The following is a 22,141-nucleotide window of genomic DNA, read 5'->3' as shown; positions in this document are numbered from 1 at the left end:
CTATGCAACGTGCAGTTTAATCACTCAGAGGTTGACCTATTGTGGCTGATATATTTTTTTTTTCATCTGCTTTGTTCTGGGCCAGGTGCTTTTCTCCCATTATATCTAGTCCTATATACTTCCTCCTAACTTCGGTGTCCCCCTTTTTGACAAAGATCGGAGCATGTTACTCTGTTTTAACCCTACGACATTGTGGATCCTTGTTCACGTTAGTAAGCACTTCCTCATGTGAAGTATCAGAGGGGTAGCCGTGTTAGTCTGGATCTATAAAAGCAGCAAAGAATCCTGTGGCACCTTATAGACTAACCGACGTTTTGGAGCGTGAGCTTTCGTGGGTGAATACCCACTTTGTCAGATGCATGTAGTGGAAATTTCCAGGGGCAGGTAGGTGAGTAACTCCATTCCTCATGTGAGTAACTCCATTCCCTTCAGCACCTGGGGGGTGAGTAAGGGATGCCCAATTGCAGCTAGGGTGTCCCAAGAGTGTTTCTCTGTGAGGGGCCGGGAGTCAGTGAACTGATTCACTCAAAGCAGGATCTGGTATTCTCCCATCTGGATGCAGGCAGAGGCTGGAGGGTAAAGATAGTGGAAGAGTCAGTGGTTAAGTTTCTCCTGTCCTTCACTCTGCTAGAAGAAGGTAACTCTAGAAAGTGAAGCAGCACTTTGCCATTCTAACCATCCATACCAACCAATATAGCGTTGTAACAAATCAGTGGCTGCCTAGGACTTCATAATTGGCGCTGTGCTGCATACCATGATGGCCCAAACTTCATGGCAACATCTGGATTACAATTTAGATCCTCACGCTCCTGAACTATAGACCTCTAGCACTTGAGCTAAAGGAGAATCTCCTTTTAGCTGGGTGCAGTATAGATTTTCTGACACACACAGCTGAGCAGTTCTGATTCTCTCCAGAAGAGCTCAGTGGTGCTCATCCACACCTGTAGTTTCCTCCTATAGCCCAGCAAAATATCCCCTACCCGGGAAGCTGTAATTAAGGAATAGCATTCCCTCCAGCCTTCGCATTTCTGAGCTATGATGTTTATGAACCATTTGGCTGTTAATGTATTTGTGGCATGAAATAAAATGTGCAGCCGGTTGCATATCCAAAAGCTTTGCTTCTTGCCAGCAAAGGGTCTGCCTGTCATTTAACTTGCTTCTTTAGTCTACCTTGTTTTGAAGCCTATGAAATGTATTGACATGATTGTCACCTCTCAACCTCTCTCTGTTGTTCTTATTTAAATAGCTCTTGAGTCTTGACAAACCACCCTGCTTTTACATGATCTTATTTGTATTCCAGCAGAGCCCCGGGCCTCAGTCTGACTCAGGGTCCCGTTGAACTCGGTGCTGTACAAAGATAACATCCACCCTTGCCCCCACAAGAGACCTGGTTTGATAAGATTCAGAGCACCAGGGGCTCAGAGCAGCAAGCTTCTGATAAGAAATTAGCAAAAGAGCCTGTTATCTTACAGGCACCAGAAGGACGGGATCAATCCTGCAGAATGTTCTCAGGCAAAACTCCCACTGAAGTCAGCAGGCTCAGATTCTTTCCCCATGTTAATGTAACTGCGTTAAAAGCAGAGGGGGGGAAGCTCTCTCCAGCAATTCCTACAGCAGTGTTAATATACAGCAGTAACAGTAATAGAAGTAAATAGGGCTGAATTCTGAGCACTGCTGAAGGCCTTCAATTCCATTTCATCTCAGTGGGAACACCTCGCAGGATTGGCCCCATGGTTTGTGAGTGGTGGCGTTAGCATAGGAGGTAGATATTGAGCTAGGCCCTGATTCAGCAAGATACATAAGCACATGTGTAGGTCATGGAAGACAGTGGAGATAAAATGGGCCAGTGGTTACAGCCATAGCCTAGGCTCTGGGAGTTCCAGGTTCAATTCTCTGCTCTGCCACAAGCTTCCTGTGTGACCTTGGGCAAGATACTTTCCTCTTCTGTGCCTCAGTTCCCGATCTGTATAACAGCACTTCCCTCCCCCAGGGGATGTTGTGTGGATGAATGCATTAGAGACTGTGAGGTGCTCACAGACCATATGGTCATGGAGGTCGCAGAAGTACCTAAGCTAGCATGGGAGTACTCGCATGCATTTGTGTGTGTATGTATGTACATTCCTGAACTGGGGCCTTGACTGCAGTGATATGTGCTGGCCTCTGCTGTAGAATCTGCTGGGTGCTACATTGCTGTGTGGCTTGAAAACTCCCCTACTGAACCCACGCATGACATCCCGTCTAGTCAGACCCTCTGCAGCAGTGCCTGAGAGCCGCAGGACCATGCAGATAAATGATATATACTGTCAAGTATCAGCAGGTAGCCGTGTTAGTCTGTATCCACAAAAACAACAAGGAGTCTGGACAGTCTCTACGTAAAAGAATAAATGGACACAAATTGGACATCAGGAATGGTAACATACAAAAGCCAGTAGGAGAACATTTCAATCTTCCTGGACATTCTGTACCAGATTTAAAAGTAGCCATACTTGAACCAAAAAAATTAAGAAACAGACTTCAGAGAGAAACTGCAGAACTAAAATTCATTTGCAAATTTAACACCATTAATTTGGGCTCACTACAAAAGGAATTGACACCTCCTCATCAATTATTGGAAGCGGACTATGTCCACTCTGATTGAATTGGCCCTGTCAACACTGGTTCTCCACTAGTGAGGTAACTCCCTTCTCTTCATGTGTCATTATATAATGTCTGCATCTGTAATTTCATTCCATGCATCTGAAGAAGTGGGTTTTTTACCCACGAAAGCTTATGCCCAAATAAATCTGTTAGTCTTTAAGGTGCCACTGGACTCCTTGTTGGTTTAATATATACTGTGTGGAGTTCTGTGGAGATGTGCACACACTCCCATCCACTCTGACACTGCTTTATTCCACCTCTGAGACATGCATACTCTTGGGAGAGGGCTTGAATGTGGCAGCTAATTTGCTTCTGGTCTATTATCCCTTCATTTTCAGCCAGGCATGAAAACTCTAAAATTAACACTCTGCACCATGCTCCTCGACGCCTTGCTGATAAAGTAGCTTCAGAGGCTGGAGCTCCAATTTGATGCCTAAGTTAATCTTGACCGTACTTCTGCAGCAAGCAAGACCAGTAAAAAAAGAGCTTTAAAACCAACTGATTCGTAGCGTAGCTGCCGCGGTTTAGATCTGATAATGATTTTAATGTTGGGGAGCTGGCCCTTTTGCCATCCATACTCACAGTTTGCATGGGGCTCTTGGGAACACAGGGGACCAGTACATATGTTCACTTACTTATGTCAAGTTCAGATTAGCTCTGGGCAGGATCCCCTGGGGTGCTTGCACTTAGCCCTCAGGTCCCATTGAAGTTGATGGGATTTGAGGACACTCAACACCAGGATGGTCAGGTTTGAGCCTGCTAATGCAAGAAGTCTCTCATGGACTTCACAGGGCTTTGGATCAGGCCCTATGAATTAGGATTGCTCATGTGAAGCTTTGCAGGGTCCAGCTGGTCATCTACTTTTCCTACTTTCCTATAGCAAAGTCTAGTTCAATAGCAAATCAAATGCTTTCCAGAAGTCTAATCTTATTACATCAACATTATTAACTTTATCAAGCTTGTAATCCCACCCCAAAATGATAAAGTTAGTTTGACAGGATGTATTCTTCATAAAAATTGGCACTAATTACATACCCTTCCTTTAATTCTTTTTTAATAGAGGCCTGTATCAGCCTTTCCATTATTTTGTCTGGGATTATGGGCTGACAGGTTTTATAATTAACCGGGTCATCCCATTTACCCTTTTAAATTACGGGCACAATATTAACTTTCTTCCAGTCCTCTGGAATTTCCACAATATCTTAAGACTCGTTGAAAATCAACATTAGCCCTCCAGGGAGCTTCTTGGCCAGATCTTTTAATACTCTTGGATGCAAGTTATCTGGGCTTGATGATTTAAAAATGTCTGACTTTAGGAACTGCTGTTTAACATCCTTCTAGGTTACTGAAGTGGAAAGTATTTCACCATCATCATATTATGAGTGTATCGTCTGGATTTTCCTACATACATAATTTCCATCTAGTTATAGACCAATACCATTGTTAGGGTTCCTTTTGTTCCTAATATACTTAAACTCTTCCTTAATTTCCTTAACTCCGCTGGACATAGATTTCTTGTTGTGTCCTTTTGCTTCCTCTATCAACTTTCTACTATTCCTAGCTGCCAATTTATATTCATTGCTGTCAACTTCCCCATTTTTCTCCAAATGCAGATGTGTCTTGATAAGGATTGGGCCCTATACCTCAGCTCCACCCCCTCTGTAAAATGGGGAGGGGAAGGGATGCTTTTCTAATAGTGTTCTAGTGAGGGTTAGGTAGGGTTTGTAAAGGGCCTTGAAGATAAGCCAGGCTAACTATTGTTGTTCATTAGTGAGCTGTGGGGTTTTACAGCTGCTGGGCCCCTGTGGCATCACTAGAATGTCACACTTTCCTGTTTTGTCCCTGCACCCTTGTGACCACCTCTACACTGCCAGAGGTGTATGTCAGACAGCACAAGGATTAGGTGCCCCTACCTCAATTCTACACTGACGTTGCTTATACACATCTAAGTCAGTAGTGATCCCAAATGGCAATACTAAGTTAGGGAGTCTTGTTCTCAACTTTCTGCCAAACAATCTCTTTGCATGTGACAGTCCATGATTCATTGGTGCTGCTCTGTGGCGCCGTGTAGCCAAATATGTTCCTGAGTCAGTGGCCTTTTTCAAAAGTCTTTTAACAATTTCCACACCATTCTCTAGAAGACCGTTGGATTGATTGAGGATACCTGGGACTTGAAGTTATATGCTTAAACCCGTGCTCTCTAGCTAATCTTTTAAATTCACATCCATCAAAATGTGGCCTGTTATCAGACGTGATCACTTCAGGGATTCCGTGTCCGGAAAATATAGTTTTCATGCACATGATTACATGTTTTGATGTGGTGTTTTATTAAAAAAACAACCTCTGGATAATGAGAATAATAATCCAAAACATAGTCTTGCATATGTAAATAAATCCACACCAACTTTAGACTAGGCTCTTAACAGTTCAAAATAGGCTCTTTTTTCTGTTTAGGTTGGTATTCTTGACGTTTGACCCATTTTAACAGCTTTCTCTCTCTCATTGTTTATTTGTGGCCAACACAGTATCTCTCAGGCCCAGTGTTTACATTTCTCCATGCCCAAGTGACCTTCATGTGTTCTTGTGAGCATGTCAGCGTGTAACGTCTTTGGCACTACTGTTCTATTTCCTCTAAACAATATGCCATCGATAACAGACAGTTCTGGTTTGAACTGGAAGTATGGACTTGGTATGTCATGTCCTGGCCACCCTGTGGCAATTAGCCTTAACTACCCTCTGTTAAGTTGCATCATTAGCAGAGCTGCAGTAAATTCATTGCACTTCCTTTTTGAGACAGGACAATTCTTTTTTATCCAATTGACTTGCACTATGTCTGACTCCACCTCTGTTTCGACTACAATTTTATCAAATGTTCCGGACAATGTGTCTCTCATCTCTCTATCTTTGGATTAGCGCAAGGGCTTGGTGTGTTTTAAACCCAGTATAGATGGTTTATTCCTTTGAACTATCACAAAGTTGATCCATTCTATTTGATCTTTTACCTTCGCTTCTAGTGCTCATGTACCTCTAATAGGAATGTGATCTCCATTATAAGCTTTCGCTTTGTCCTGTTTGCCCATCATGTTCTCTGGTTTTTAATTTAGCCTTTTAACACTAATATCTGAAACAACATTTACGAGAGTACTGGTGTCCAATCTGCAGGTTGTAAGAGCCCATTAGTCTCTAAAGAAATTGTCCATTCATATGTTCCTTCCTCTTCAGATACAGCTCCTAGATAGAGCTCCTCTCCTGGGTTGTTGTGCTGGCTTCCTGGATTACTATATCAGCACACCTGCCTTGCTTCCCCTTCTGCAGTTGTTGATCCTGGTTGCAGACTTTGGCAAAATGATTGTATTTGTTACAAATATTGCAGTACTTCCCAAATGCTGGGCACTGTTGAGGTCTGTGTTTGTGTCCACGTTTCGTGCAATCCTTGAAGCTGTTCCTTGCAAACTCTTGTGCATTGCTCCTCTGTGTTTTTTGTACTGACTTAGTGTTTGCCAGGTTTTTTTTTTTCCTCTCGTCACTCTGTCGAGAGTAACTGTGTCCTGTTTTCCTTCCGTTATTTTTATTCTGTTGCGACTGATTTCTGCTGCCTGATACAGGTTGTGGTGCTTTATCCAAAGTGAGATCCATATCTTTCATTAGTCTTTTTTTTGCAGCTTTGGAGCTCTGATTCTTGTTACAATTGGATCCCTTATAACTGAGTCAATTAACTGTTCATCATCAGTTAATTGACCTGCATCTGACGAAGTGGGTATTCACCCATGAAAGCTCATGCTCCAAAACGTCTGTTAGTTTATAAGGTGCCACAGAACTCTGCTGCTTTTACAGATCCAGACTGACACGGCTACCCCTCTGATACTTAACTGTTCATAGTTGCAAGTTTGGCTTGTTAGCTTCAGCTCTGTTAGGAATTCTTCAATGGACTCTCCTTCCTTTGTCTTCTAAGGTGAAACGTAGACCTTTCAAATGTTTCATTCTTTTTAGGTATACGGCACTCTTCAATTTTCTGCAAAATTGTGTCATAACCTGACCTCTCTGCCTAACTTAGTTGCATGCTATTAAAGACATCAACTGCCTCAAGTCCTGCAGTGTTTAAGAAGATTGCTAGTTTGTGCTCCTCCCTGTGTATCTGGCTAAGATGACTCTAGACTGCTTTGAACTGGTTCTTCCTGGGCACAGTACATACTCCTAACTGGGACTTCCCCATCACACTGGGCCAGGAGAAGTGTATGTCTTTCTGGTTTTATGATTTCTGTGAGTGCAAATGATCCCACGCTAAAGCCACGCCTGGTCATTAAGCATCGTTCACAAGTGCTAAATTCACTAAGTGAGGGGAAAAGATGTTCTAGGAATCAGTCAGAATGTACCAATCTGTATGTATCTCTTCATCCTTGCAGCCGATACCTGTAATCCCTCATAACTCAAGCCTGACCCCAAATGTACAGTACCTTCCCTCTTAAGTTGTGTGTATTTAATTTTAAACATTAACTTTAATAAAATTTTTAAATCTGTTCTACAAAGTGGTGGGCTCGGCTCAGGGATAGGAGTAGGAAAAGACAGCTCTAAGCCACCTTTTATGCCTCCCTCAATCCACAGTCCAATTGAAATGACCCCCAGTGTAACACAGAGCAACCTAAGGGCTGCTCTAAATTGTGCCAGCTGGCGGCCCCCTGGGGACCACTTCGCTGGCTGAGGATCAAATGGAAAACAGTGTGGGCCTGCTTTCCAATGTCAAAAGGGGTGGAAAGAAGGATTTGTGCCATTGAAGGGTTCCCCTAAGATGGAATGATGCAAAGGGCACTTTGTGAGGTCTGGGGATCAAGCTTTGTTTTGTCAGTATGAAACCTGGTTTCAGGAAAGTGCTGCAGTGAATTAATGAGGCAGCTATAGCCAGTGGTCAGAGTACTAGACTGGGACTCAAGACACCTGGATTCTATTCCTGGCTCTGCCACTGCCCTGTTGCGGGGTGGGTGGAAGTGAATGACACTTCCCTGCTTTTTAAAGCACTGTGAGATCTATAGCTGAAAAGTGTTGTTAAGATCTATGTAGCATTGTTATTAATGGGTCTGTGGTTGCAAATATCAAAACAACTAATCTTCAGAAACGTGGCTTAGAGGCAGCTGGTGTTCTGTGTATAACCTCAGAGCCTGATCCCAGCCCACTGAAGTCAATTAGAGTCTTTCCATTCATGGGCTTTGGAACAGCCCCCAAAGCACTTCGCATTGGCCTCGGCCATAAATAATGCATGTGCTTTCCAAGACTGCTGAGAGTGTGGGTGAGAGGAAGTGGACAACAATGTCAGGAGAGGCTTTTCTCTTAGAGGAGCCTTTCTTATTTCATCTTTTTTCCTTCCCTTGTTCTCTGCTTGTCCAGCAGCTGGTCTCAATGGAGCGCGGTGTGCTCACAGCACGTTAGCGGTTGCGGCTTTCTCTCTGGTTAATTGCTTTGACCATGATTTCTGCGTTGCTTTGTGAGACATTTGGATACCAACAACAGAAACCTTTAAAGGGATGTTGTTGAGGTTGCTAAGCTCGAAAAATGACCTTTTAGATCTGTTTGCCAACTCTAGTGTCCTCTTTCCAGGGCTTTCTTCTGAGGTACACAAGGAAAGTACCACGCAGTTCATTGCGAGTGTGTTTTTTTAAAGTGATCTTAAAAACAGGTCCTGTTTGCACGGGGTGGGCTGCACGGAACTTGCAGGTCTTTGTGTGCAGGGTCAGAATCAGTAGCAGATACAAGTGTATCTAGGCCACGATTTTCAAAAGTGACTAGCAATTTTGGATGCCTCTGTTTCTGGATGCCTCACTTCAGACACCGTACCGGGCCCTGATTTTCTGAGGGGAGATGCTCAGCACTTTCTGAAAACCACACCTCCCTAAGGTGCCTCTGTCATAAACAGATAGCTAAGGGTTAATGTTCTTTTACCTGTAAAGGGGTAACACCAGTAACCTGAAACACCTGACCAGAGGACCAATCAGGAAACAAGACTTTTTCAAATCTGGGTGGAGGGAAGTTTGTGTGTGAGTTCTTTGTTCTTTGTCTTGTGTCTGACCCTCTCGGCTCTGAGAGTGATCTTTCTGTCTCCTGGCTTTCTAATCTCTGTTTCCAAGTTGTAAGTACAAGAATAGTAAGACAATAATAGGTTTATATTGTTTTCTTTTGTATTTACATGTGTGTAGTTGCTGGACTGTTTAAATTGTATTCTTTTTTGGATAAGGCTGTTTATTCATTTTTTTCTTTTAAGCAAATGACCCTGTATTTGTCACCTTAATACAGAGAGACCATTTTTATGTATTTTTCTTTCTTTTATAAAGCTTTCTTTTTAAGACCTGTTGGAGTTTTTCTTTAGTGGGGACTCCAGGGAATTGAGTGTGCAGCTCACCAGGGAATTGGTGGGAGGAAGAAGTCAGGGGGAAAATCTCTTTGTGTTAGATTTACTAAGCCTGACTTTGCATACCCTCTGGGTAAGGGGGAAGGGAGATTAGCTATCTCGGTACTTTTGTTTTCCAGAACTGGAAACAGGGAGGGTGGAGTCCCTCTGTTTAGATTCACGGAGCTTGCTTCTGTATATCTCTCCAGGAACCCAGGGAGGGAACCCCTGGAGGGGAGGAGGGGGAAGGGAAATGGTTTATTCCCCTTTGTTGTGAGACTCAAGGAATCTGAGTCTGGGGGTCCCCCAGGGAAGGTTTTGGGGAGACCACAGTGCGCCAGGCACTGTATAGATTCCTGGCTGGTGGCAGCTTTACCAGGTCCAAGCTGGTAACTAAGCTTGGAGGTTTTCATGCTAACACCCATATCTTGGACGCTAAGATCCAGATCTGGGAAAAATGTTATGACAGCATCATGCCGGGGCCCTCAGAAATACTAACACTTGGAAAACATTGGCCCAAACGTTTCTGATCATTCCATCTGACCCTTTCTCATCTCCTTTTGGAGCCGAAATTGTATTTGCCCGCCTAGTTGAGTAACTTTTATACAGGTTGTTTTGTCATTGTTGCGGTAAGGATGGGCGCGTTTATCTTGTGCCTGGGCTATTAAATTTTCTTGATGATTTTGCAAGCCTGAGTTAAACCAATATGTCCCTGACATGGCCAGTCATGAGCCCACCAGCACTTAAGCGCACACTACACTTTGTGCATATGGTTACACCTACTGAACTAAATGGGATTAGTCATGTGCTTAAAGTTTAGTTTGTAGTGATGTGTTTGCAGGATGAGGGTCTAAATCACATCACTAGCCAGCCGTTAGTCTAGAAATAAAGAGGACAACAACTCCCCTCCCAAGGACCCTGGACTGAATCCAAAGGAATTCACAGATCCGTCAACACCCCGTGAATAAGGGTGAATGGTTTCAAAACACAGCAGAGAACTCCAGCCACTGAGCAGGCTGCAAAGCAAACAGGTGCAGCCCTTCAGCCAGGGAATCTCACAGAGCTAGAGAGGGCAGAGAAAGGAACCATCAGACGGAGCAAAATGAGCCAACCAGGGCCCAGGAATGGATGGGTTCATCAGTTAAAGCCAGTTGCAGAAGCCTCTCAGACCTGGCCTCCACTCCCTCAGGAAGAGCTACTAAGAACTGCTCCCCATCCACTGGGCAAAGGCTGTGGTGCAGAGATGGCAGCAGTGTCTGCCCTGCCTGGAGCAGAGTTGTATGGACTCCCCACAATAATAACTTTAGGGGCAGCAATGGCCCAGCGAGAGCTGCCGTGGGTGGAGTACGGTGGAGCTGGGCTTTATGGGCTCCCATGCAGAGATAGCGGGCTGGAGCTGCAGTAGGAAGGTGGCAGCAGCTGAAACTGGGGGGTTGTGAGGTTTATGGGCTCTTCCCCTAGTGATTTCAGGAAGGGGCAACAGTGAAGAGATAGCAAGTGCAGGGAGGTTCCCTTTAAGCAAATGGTCCAGACAGAGGCTGGAATTAGGGTTGCTGGTCAGTGGGATGCTAAGTGATTAGAGCCATCAGGTGGAGGCTGTGGTAGAGAGCGCACCGGATTAGGAATTGAGATCTGGGTTTTAATCCTAGCTCTGCCACTGCTGGGGGACCTTGGGCAAGTAACTTCCCTGCTCTGTGCCTCAGTCCCGCCCCCACCCCCCCACCGCATCTATTTAGATTTTAATTCTATGAGACAGGGAGTGTCTCTTGCTGTGGTCTGTACTGTGCCTAGCACAGTGGGGCCCTGATATTGGCTGGGGTTTCCAAGCACTACTATAATAATGAATGCTGCTCAGAGGAGGTATCCAGGCTATACGGGCTTCTCTTCGGTGGTATTGGGCAGGGACCACTGCAGAAGAGGAGCAGCCGCCTTTCCCGTGTGTTCAGTGGAGCCTCGTGTGTCATCAGTCACAGGGTGTGTGTTCCCTGCAGTGTTATCTCGGATGATAGGTGGGAGCATCCCCACTGCGAAACCCTACCCAGGTTACTGTGCCTCACCAGTGCTGCGCTCCCCCACGCGGGTCCCTAGGACGCCTGCAGGCATATCCCAGGGTTCTTTGTGCTGCAGTACGCTGAGCCGCTCTGACGCTTTCCAAGTGAATTGTTGAGAACTCGTCTGTCCTTCAAGGGGGAATTGTGGAACGGCATTGAAGGACTATCAGCACTCAAGTGATTTAGCCTGCGTCCTCACTGCACAGTGGGCGGGTTATTGGCTGAGCTCTAACCTATCCCCTCATCCAGACCAGCTCACCTGGGTTAAAGCACCACCAACCTCAGGTGAGAGGGTGTTTTGTGTGGGCAGAGTGAGCAGTTGGGGTGACCCCTGAGTAAACTACAGTGGAGAGACACCCTTACAGTTCTGCCATAGCAGCATAGGAGGCTTGTACCCGTCTCACCGTGTCACAGTAGAAAGCATGGTGCTGTGGGCCAGAGAAGGATAAGCCTATCTGACAGCCTGGGCTACTGCAGCTGCTTTACCCAGGACTTCCTGAGCTGGACCCTTCTGGGATGATCCATCTCGGCAGAAGATCTGGAATGGTCTATTTCTGTTAATGGAAAGTGATCTTGGCATGCAGTCTGTGCATGGTTATTTCCCCACCCCGCATCCTGCAGACAGATGGCTTTAGATGAAGCAGACCCCTGCTTGAATCCAGGGCAATACTCCACTTCGGGATATATTTACAAGGGGACAGTGACCAATTAAGAAGCCAGTTACGTTGGGTGATTTACTGAGCGCATCCTGCTATGGAATCAGACTGGCTGAAAAGTGCAGGGAGGATGGTTTCTGGCTTAACTGTCACTGAAATAATGGTGGGGAAAAACCAACAACTCAGCACTGGGGAAAGAAGAGGAATAATGCAGATGCTTTTCTGTAGGAGACGATTTCATGCCATGAAGCACAAAATATAGCATTTACTCCAATAAGTTTGTTTTTCATAATGGACTTTAAAGTCCAAGGGCCGGGCACTCATTTGGTGTACAGTGGCATGGCTCCATTGAAGTCAGTCACTTTTGGGGCATTTCTCTCACTATAAATAGTTCCTTCTTTTGCCTCTTGTCATGGGGCATGTCACTGCTAGTCCGGCATCTCCTGATCTTTCTGGGTATTAGCTTGAGGCCAGCGCCCCCCATGCAGAGCTTGCACACCCTCACTGCATCTGCCTGCGGTCCCTCTCGCAGCCTCAGGAACTCTTTGTGGCTCAGCCCTCTGGCTATGTCACTGTTCCCCCCCCCCCCCCCCCCCCCCCCCCGCTTCTGGGAGAAGTTTAAGCTCCTAGTCCAGCCCCTTCCCCAGTGGTGAGTGAGGGGAACCTGGGCCCACCCGCTGTTCAGGGTCCCAGCCCAGGGATGCTCCAAACTGCAGTCACTTACTGAGTTCCTTTGCCTCTGCTATCGCTGCATTTCCCTGGGTCACTTCCCTGCAGCCACAGCACCCTCTTCAGTCTCAGCAGCACCTTCTCTTTTCCCCGGGCTCCTATCTGCACTGCTCTGTCCAAGGGGCTACAGGGGTACAGCCCACTCCAGACATAGGCCACCCTCCTCCAGCTCCAGGCAGCTACTGACCTTGCTCTGCCCTGAGGCTCTTTTTATATGGGGCCTGATTGGCCACTCCTCACAGCCTCTCTCTTATTGGCTGCTTTTTGTGCAGTTTCCCTAGGGCTCTATTAACCCCTTACTGGCCATCGTGGGGCAGATGCCCCATCACACCAGTCCATAGCACCTTTCATCCAGAAGGACCCAAAATGCCTTAAAGGCTCTGGGCCTGATTCTCAGCTCTGCCCAAGTTCCACTTAACACAGAAACAGAGGGGAGGGGAGCAAATATGACTTTAAGCCAACTTTTTGCCTCCGTGTGTTCTGAGGTCACACCCCCCCTCCTGGTGTAAATCAGCAGTCTCGGGGCTGTCCTAACTTACACTTAATTGCCAGTTTCCCAGGATCTGTTGAAGTAGCCAGTATTAGCCAAAGCACTGTAGCAGTTTGGGCATGCTCTTTTGCCACTCCCAAAACATGCTCCATACACTGGAGACTACAAGGGGAAATCTCCCTATCCCTGTCCTGGGGTAAGTTGGCACAGCTCCATTGACTTCATTGGAATTGAGACTCAGATTGCTCAGTGCCCACACACTGCAGTGGTGGGTGCTATCGCAACACCCCAGATGGAGGCATTTTCTCTTTCCCCAGCACCCTGACTTTGGGCTCCATTTCCCTCCCAGATTATTCATTGGCTATTTGTAGTACACTAGCACCCAGCAACCCTTGTCACAGACCAGGAGCCCATTCTGCTGAGCACTTTGCACAGAATAAAAGGACCCAGGAGCTAGTTTCTGAGACATGATCCTACACATGCTTGTAGCTAAGAGGGTAATGCTACAAAATCTTACTTGATTTTGAAATCTTGACCTGTAGGGTCCTCTAATGCCACCCAGACTTTTCAATCCTTTCAAGCAGAAGTCCCCAAACTATGGGGCGCCCCCCCCCGAGGAGGGCACAGAGGAACGTTCGGGGGGTCTGAGAGAGCCCAATCCAGGAATGGGATGAGGAGGGAGCTACACCCAGCCCTGCTCTGCCTCCAGCTCTGCTCCAATCTCTTCCCCAGTCGTGGCCCTGGCCCTGCCCCCAGCCTCAGTTCAGTTGCCTGCCCCAACCCCAGGCTTGGCTCCCGGCTGGGACTCTGCTTCCAACCCCAGCCATGGCTCTGCTCTAGCCCCAGACCCACCCCCAGCCTCAGCCCCTTTACCCCTGTCTGCATCCTCCCCTCCCTCCCACCAGAGCCATGTCCCTCCTCCCAGCATGGGCTGGTGGGGGGCGGACAGGGCTAAGGGGGGCACAACCCTGAAAAGTTTGGGGACCACTGCTTTAAAGGGAAGGGCAATTGCAGGCTGTGCTCCCAGAGAGCTGTTTGCACGTGGACACATCTACAGTGGTGGGTAGAAATGGATTTTAAAAGACAGCCGGGGACAGCGTGTGGTCCTGATCCATAGCAAAATCTGTGCTTGGGCTCATCTCACATTTCTTTGCCATTCTTGTCTATGTAGCTCTGTGGTGCAGGGACTGGCTCTTACTGTCTGGCTGTACAGCACCTAACACACTGCAGCCCTGTCTCAGCTGAAGCCTCTGGGCATCACTGTGATATAAATCACTGCAGCTCAGGGCTCTGGTGCACCAGGGGATTTTGTTACTTGGTGGGTTTGGTGGCTACGTTGAGTTGGTGGAGGCAGGGTGGTCCGTTGTGTCGGGTATGGGACTAGAACACGTGAGTTCTGGGTTCTACTGCCAGTGCTGCCATTGACTTCACTGGGTTAGATCCCAAGAAGCCTGATGCGTAGAGTGGCACCAGGCAGTGCAAAGGTCGCATATCCTGAGCCTCATTCTGGAGTAGCTGTGTGTGGAATTGGACCCCATGCGGTAATAAGAGCCACATGAAATGTGCTGCCACCAGGGTGAAGTGGTCGCTGGGGATAGGCACGGCGCAGGGCAAATGCCAGGCCCCCTTATCTCTGTCCTTGCCCTCTAACTTGCAGCAAGGAGTGCAGGTGGGTAAGAGCTGGGACGTTGACTCTGTGCTGCTGGAGGATCCTCTGCAGTGGGGCTGGTTCTGCTGGCTCCCTGGCCAGTTTCCAGCGGCAGCCATGTGGTACTGCAGGGTTAAAATCCCAGCCCCTGCTGAAGTCAATGACAAAACTTCCATTGATTTTAAGGGGGCCAAGATTTCACCCCACCACCTGTTCTTGAAGGAGTCACTTAAACTCTGTCTCACTTTGCTTGCCGGTGCAATGGCATTCACTGTAATGGGGTGGAAAGTGCTGTATGAGCAGTGTGGGGAATGATCGTTATGAAGATGCCGGGCCAGAGGCCTGCTTTGTACTGCTCCGGCAGAAACAGCTGTGCCAAGTTTATGCCCCTCTGGTGCAAAGGAGCCAGTGAGTGCTGGTGAATCTGGCCCAATGCATGATGGCTGCATCCTACTGGCCTTCCTCATGTGCATGTTTCCACTGGGGTCCATGGGACTGCTCACGTGAGTCAGAAGGGCAGGACAGACCCCGTGGGCTCATTTATTCTACATACACTGTGGCCCTGTCTATAAGGGTATTCAGCTGGGTATAAGATGGATACTTTCTCCTTCTCCAAGTAGCTCATTGGCATTCAAACCCGGAATTTGTCACTGCTGTTAAATAATGCCTGTGTTGTAAACATTTGTAGAGAGGAGGCCTTGATTGATTGAAAACCCACCTTCTTGCCCAGGTAGAGGCAGGTTAGCACCTTGAGAATTGTTTGAGCTGGTTGCCTGGGAGCCTGCACTCCCCCTTTTTAGGCGTGACCCATAAGGCTTAACACACCTCTGGGTGCATGTGTTTGTGTCTGACTCTCCTGATCACACACAGCCTGACAAGAGAGTGACTGACTCACTGATTGCCTTTCAGGTGGGGCTGTGTTAATGTTAGAATTCACCTGGCTTCCTTCTCTGAGAGCCAGGCAGTGCAGGGTATGTGTGTGATAAACCAGCCTCGAGGGGAAATGTCTGCTCTGGGCCTTACAGGGTCAGTGACAATGTCGCTGCTTCCTCCCTTCTCCTTTCCCTCTGAAATCAAAAGCGTGGTGGTGTCATTCACCTCTGCATCTGTAATATGCCCTTTGCCAGAAATCCATCTAGAAAAAAGGGGGGAAAGTCCTTGGTGTTTTTCATGCGGGGTGAATTTGATTTAAATGTAGTCAGGAAAACTCAATTTAATCATGGATTTCTACATAAAAGTGCATTCTTGTTATTTCTTATACCCTTAATACATATTCTTCACAACTCAGAGATAAATGTAGGTTTTATTTTTAGAAGGTACACACTATACATTTTTAAATTGATTTATTTTGAAAACTTTTCAGATTAGATTTACAGCTATATCAGAAAATGAATGATTGTTTGGTTATTTCATTTACCAAAGCTAACTGAAGCAGATATTTATGAGGTCACTGGGAGGTGAACTATCTCCAATTCAATGGGTTAATCATTAATATTTGGAGGATTTTCTAGCCATGCTGTATTAGGAGGAGAACATTACCAGACAGGCATTTAAATTGTTTTATTTAACTAAAACGACAACGTTATGTATTCTGGATTTTTTTCCTCAACAGCAAACATATCATATTTTAACAAAACAAGCATATGAACTTTTGAATTTAGTTAAACATTCAAGTTTTTTAAAATCCAGTTTGTTTTTGTTAAAATTGGTTTTTAACTAAAATAGTTAAATGAAATATTTAAAAAAAAACAACAACCAAAAATTAAATCAACTATGTCAGCCAGATCAACATGAGAAACTTAAAATATTGGCTTCTGCAGCTAACTCAGTCGTCTTCACCATCATTTTCCTGTTTGTTCATAATCTGCAAGAAAATGAGCTGGAGATAGTGCTTGTCCCATTCGTTTTTTTAATGCTTGTAATTTAACTCTGTCATTGCATATTTCTCTTTTTTAAGATCTCACTCAGTTCCTTCCAAATTTCAACAGATTCAGCAATAAAACAGCTATTTCCCTGCATTTTGTTGAAGGCTACAGAAATAGGCTTTAGGGTACTCAGCATGTGTTCAACATTTCTCTTAAGCCCAATGTTGAGAACTTTGGCTGTGACAGTGCCATCTATTTTTTTCATTATTTTGTTCACAAACTGTCATCAGATTAGGCCAGTTCTTGATATAGTGCTCAGAACAGTCCGCTACTGAGTTCCATCACACGTCTTGTGGGAGAGTTAGCTTGGTTCCTCCCACTTTTTTTGGAGCGGCTGCTGCAGAGTGGTTGTTACAGAAGTATTTTGCAGTTTCAACAACATTAGCCTTTATTTCTGGAACACTGAAGTCTTTGGCTAGGAGGTGCATCAAATGAGCACTGCAACTGTATGATATTAGCTTGGGACTCTCTTTGCTCTCTTCTAAATAGTTTCTTCTCATCTTGGATGCATTTTCAACATTGTCTGTGACCACGCTGCGTACTAGCCATCTGAATTTTTTTTTCCAGTTTGTTATAGCTTTTACTGCTACTTCTTGTAAGTATTATGCTGTGTGTGCATTTCCTGATGTATCAATTGTTTCTGTAAGGAAGACATTTCCTTCTTCTGTTGTCACACAAGCACATACAACTGGATCATTGTGGACATTGCTCCACCCCTCAAGACTCAGGTTAACCATTTCACCCCTTAGACCTTTTGCACACTGCTCAATTTCTCTTTCATGCACTTTATCCAGCAATTTGCCAGCGACATCTGCTCTGTTGGGTGGACTGTATCCTGGTCTTAATGACTGAATCATGTTAATGAAGTGTGGGTTCTCAGTCATACGGAAAGGAGAGTTTGTTGCATAAACAAACCAGGGAATTTTTTCATCAATTGCCTCTTTTTGTAATCTGCTGGTTCTCATCACAGGCTTATCTATGGTTGTTTCTGGATGACGGAATTTTTTTTTCTTTTTGCTACAGATGATGTGCTGTGGCTCAGAGACGTACATGATGTGACTGAAACACTATCATTGGCAGATAACTCTGAAACTATAGAAAATGATGGTGATCTTGAAGGTGGATAGTCTTCAGAATCCTGTATGTTGAGGATGGATTCTCCTAAACAAAATAAGTCAATGCAGTTATTAATTATTATTACCATGCTGCTCGTTTAGTATTACTCATTGCATTCACTGACACTCAGAACTACTTTAAAGGTGAAATTGTAAAAGGAAGATCTGCCTATTTCAGCTATTTATTTTTTTATCACACTGCATCTAAGATGATAGTACCAGAGAGTAACAACTACATTTTTTGCTCAAACATGAGAATTCAAGAATAGCCCAGAAGGAAGACAGGAAGGCCTTAAGAAAGAAGTATGAAATAAAAAAGTTTGCCAACCGGAAGATCCTGCATGTTCAGACGTGTTCCTTCCATCATCTTCAACGCAGCTTCCTCCTGAGAAGGAACACTTCCCCTGATGTTGTTTCATTCGGGCAACCAGGCCTTGCATTTCTTTGTTGCACTGTTTGCAATTTGCATGCATGCTTGTCTTACCCACAGGTAGAGGAATTTCATTAAAATATTCCCAGACTGGGTCTCTTTTACGGCCTGCTGCGGTTATAGGTGTTCCCTTCTAGTGAGAGAATGGTATGATAGATCTCAAATCAATGAAGGCTACACTCAGAAAGACCTCAAGACTTCTGCATTATGCTGCTCAAACAGTTTCACTCTTGTACCTCCAGACTTCTTCTCCTTGTCCAGATCTATTCCCCCCCCACCAATCTTCTATTCGTTGAACTTTTTGAAACTTCGCACTTTTAGAGAGAAATAAGGGATTGACTCTGTGTACACAAATTAGCAGAGGGACAATAGGGTTGAGGTCTGTTATTTCTCACCTCTATTATTTATTTATTTTAAAACATTTTTGCAGTTAGCAAGCATGTTATCTCTGGAGACACAAATCCATAGTTTGAGAACTGCAAAGCTAAGCATCTCTGATGGTATCTTCTAGACTGAGCACTGAGTTCCATTGGGTAGAGAGAAAGATTAACCTAAATAATCTATCCAGAAGCCCCTGGAACCCCATAAAACTGGGTCCCTAATCCATGAACTATTGGAACTCATTTACAAAACTTTTCTTAAACATTACATGAATATATTGTCTCAGTATAGAGGAAGTGGAGTGGCGCGGGCCAAGGGATGTGCTGGCTGCCGCTTTCCGCCGCCCCTACTGGCGTAGAGCGGCGAACTGCGGCCAGTGGGAGCCGTGATCGGCTGAACCTGCGGATGCAGCAGGTAAACAAACTGGCTCGGCCTGCCAGGGTGCTTACCTTGATGAGCCGTGTGCCAAAGGTTGCCAACCCCTGCTATAAAATTAGAATTTATAATCCCTATTCCATGATGAGAGATAGTTGAACTATCATGTATCTTAGTTTTAACTACCTTTAGCTAGGTTTTTTCCTCAAAAAGCATTTAATCAAAAAAATCTGATTTAAATTAAAAAAAAATCTGAGTTTTTTTTTAATTATTAATTTTTATTCACCCTGTTTTCATGGCTTTTCCTAGCCATTACCCTTCAACCTTTACATCTCACCCTCCTGCTTCAGTGCTTGGGCTGAACCCTGCTGGTATGATCTCAAGAGCATGGGGCAGACCTGCATTAGGGGTGACTACGAGGTGAGAGTCTAGGAGCCTATGACTCCGCCTCTGAGTATGTGCCAAAGTCTCCCCCACGGCAAATCAAAACCGTGTGTTTGTTTATTTGTGTGTTGTGGTAGTGCTTAGGAGCGCTAGTCGAGCAGTGACTAATGCAATACAAATAATAACCAATAATAATAACAGCCAAAGCCAAGAAGGAGCTGGAGAGGTTGACTTGTTAGGAAAGGCTAAAAGAGGAAAATATCTGTAGCTCAGCTAAGTGAAAATGGAGGTTAGGAGCAGAGGGATACAACCCACCTATCTGAAGAGTGCAAAAGGGAAGGCTGGAGAATGGGGTCAGTGGAATTGAGTTAAACAAAGGGAAAATGCATCTGAATAGCAGGGAAAGCCCCTTCCGAGCAGTCTGTTAGACCTTGTCTGCTTGTGGATTTTTAGCATTTCTCTAGTAGTGCTGGTTCAGCTACGCCCATTGCTAACAGGTACAGAATCTATTATTTGTATCACAGTGGCATCTAGAGGGCCTAGTTGAGATAAAGGCTCTGCTATGCCAAGCACAACACTGTACACATATTGTAGACAAGAGACTAGAGTCTGCCTTGTTTTGCTGCAGAGCCAACACACTTTCTGCAAAAGGTATGTTGTAAATGGCTTGGCCCTTTCAGCTCGAGCAGCCCCCAGGTGATGGTGCTTGGCACCAAGAGGTAGTTTCTGCTCTCAGTTGCACCTGGGAATGGCCCTGATTCCACATGGTCCTCAAGCACCTGAGTTGTCTTGTTAAAGTACTGGGGGCTGTTCATGAGCAAGTCATACGTGGGCTTGGATTTCTTGCTAAATTAGTCCATAAATCTGGAGTGCCTCCACTGAAGTCAATGGAGTGACTCTGGATTAACACCAGCTCAATGGGGAGAAGAATTTGGTCCTTGGTTTCATCCGCAGGTTGATTTCCTGGTCTGGATAGGATGGTAGCTGGAGATAGAGAGGTGTATGTGTGTGCGCCAGGGAGGGGTACACAGTGCCACTAGTGAAGACAAGGGTAACCCCAATTCTCAAGCCTAACCCTGCTTCCCATTCACCTTTTGTGGTTTTTTCCCCCCTCTCTTCCTCTAGGAGATCTGTGATGACCCCTATCTCTTTGTGGATGGAATCAGTTCCCATGACTTGCACCAGGGCCAGGTTGGGAATTGCTGGTTTGTGGCAGCCTGCTCCTCTCTGGCCTCCCGGGAATCTCTGTGGCAGAAGGTAAGGAAGTCCTTGTGCTTGGTGAAGGCACCTTTGCAAAGCTTTGGTGTCACGTGTTCTGGAAGTTAACAGGTCATCTCCTGAATAACATCTCCTGCTGGAAAACGGTTTAAAATTATACACCTGATAAATAGCTCAGGCCTGATTCTTCTCACACTTAAATTGGTGTAAATCAGATGTGACTCCACTGATCTCTGTTTCACCACACCAGATCTGATTCTTTGGGTCAGATCCTTAACTGGTGTAAATCTGTGTTTGTTTTAATGAATTAATACCAGAACCAAGCTCAAGTTGTACATTTAGGGTCCAGATTTTACGCGCGCCAAATTTCAGGATGTTTGGATCCAGGGGGTTGATTTGGCCTTATCTTTGTTTATATCTAATCCCTCTCTCGCTATTTAAAGTGCACCTCTCTCTGTAATATCTGAATTAATGCAGCCCAGACACTGCGGTACTGGGCAGAGTGCAGAGGTTCTCATGACAGTTTTAATTACATATGGGTATTCTATCCCCTGAGTTATTGTCAGGCACCTCGAGGCTTGGAGCTGGGTGGGGGAAGATGGGAATCTAACCCATAGTCTGGTTAACGTTACACAATTGCCTGTTGCAATATTTGAGCATCTACGAAGGATACGAGAGAGGAAGCTAAATCAGGGCTGAAGCTTGACTTAGGCTTTGTCTACACTAGCACTTGTGTTGGTAAAACTTTGTTGGTCAGAGGTGTGGAAAAACAGTCCCCCCACCTCACCCCTGACTGACACAATCTTCACCGACAAAAGTGCCGGTGCAAATGCAGCTTGCATAAGGCTTTCCCAGATGCCAGCTGCCGTAGGCAGCCAGTGGTGCCCTCTAGAGGTGTCAGACAGTAATGCCTGCCTTCACCTTGTCTCCCCGTGCTGTACTGCAATGCAATGTATTCCTGCCGCTCCTGCAGAATATTCCCTCCTTGCAGCACTGTTTGCAAAAGCAGCCCCTGCTCTGTGGGTGGGATCAGGGTGCTGCTGGGTGGCAGAGGGAACGTGGTGGCAAGCACAAGGTGGAATTTCGTGTGAGGTAGTTAAATTAATTTGAGAAAAATGGTATAACAGGAACGCTATGATGGAGGGAGGGAGGCATCTAATGGCTTTTAAAACTTACAGAACTTGTAGAAAACAACGAGTCTCCTCTACCCACAGTTCTGCCGCCTCTGCAATCTTCAAAACACATGCTCATATCATCTCTGGGCACATTCCTCACCTGCATCTCCTGTCCTGTAATGTTGCCTGGCAGAGAAACTTGGGGCAGATTGTACACTGAGGGCCAGATCATTCATCGATGCCAACAGAGCAATGCTGATGTACATCAGCTGAGGATCTGGCCTTGAATCTTGAGCTTCAATCAAGAAGCTAATAAGGGGCCCCCAGACTGACTGTAGGCTGGTTGGTTCAAGGAATGCAAGCAGCTGTGTAGCATGGGCCGATTGTGGTTGTGTGTGTATAGGGTGAGATTTACACCCTGGAGCATGAGCTTTGATTATTCTTATTTTAGCTAGTTCCTGTATTACAGGCAGAGACACATTAAGGTCTCCTGGGGCCCTGGGCTGGAGCAAGTGGGGGGGGCGGGACCCAGCGCCAGAACTGTGGCCCTGCCCCACTCCTTCAGCCTGCGGTCCCACCCCTGTTTTCTTCCTCCCACCTCTTCTGCTGCA

General features: G+C 45.8%; 1 protein-coding gene across 4 annotated transcripts in view; it reads left to right on the top strand.

Moving 5' to 3' along the window:
• The window catches only part of CAPN5 (calpain 5), a 128,859-nt gene that overhangs the window by 57,575 nt on the left and 49,143 nt on the right, over nucleotides 1–22,141 (top strand). For all 4 annotated transcript variants that reach the window (XM_050930503.1, XM_050930523.1, XM_050930513.1 and 1 more), the window contains one exon: nucleotides 20,323–20,454. In XM_050930503.1, the coding sequence (XP_050786460.1) occupies nucleotides 20,323–20,454 (132 nt within the window). The remainder of the gene's footprint in view (nucleotides 1–20,322; nucleotides 20,455–22,141) is intronic.

This window comes from Gopherus flavomarginatus, chromosome 1 (assembly GCF_025201925.1).
Source record: "Gopherus flavomarginatus isolate rGopFla2 chromosome 1, rGopFla2.mat.asm, whole genome shotgun sequence".
In the NCBI taxonomy this organism is placed as follows: Eukaryota; Metazoa; Chordata; order Testudines; family Testudinidae; genus Gopherus; species Gopherus flavomarginatus.
This window is presented reverse-complemented; position numbering and strand designations above follow the sequence as displayed.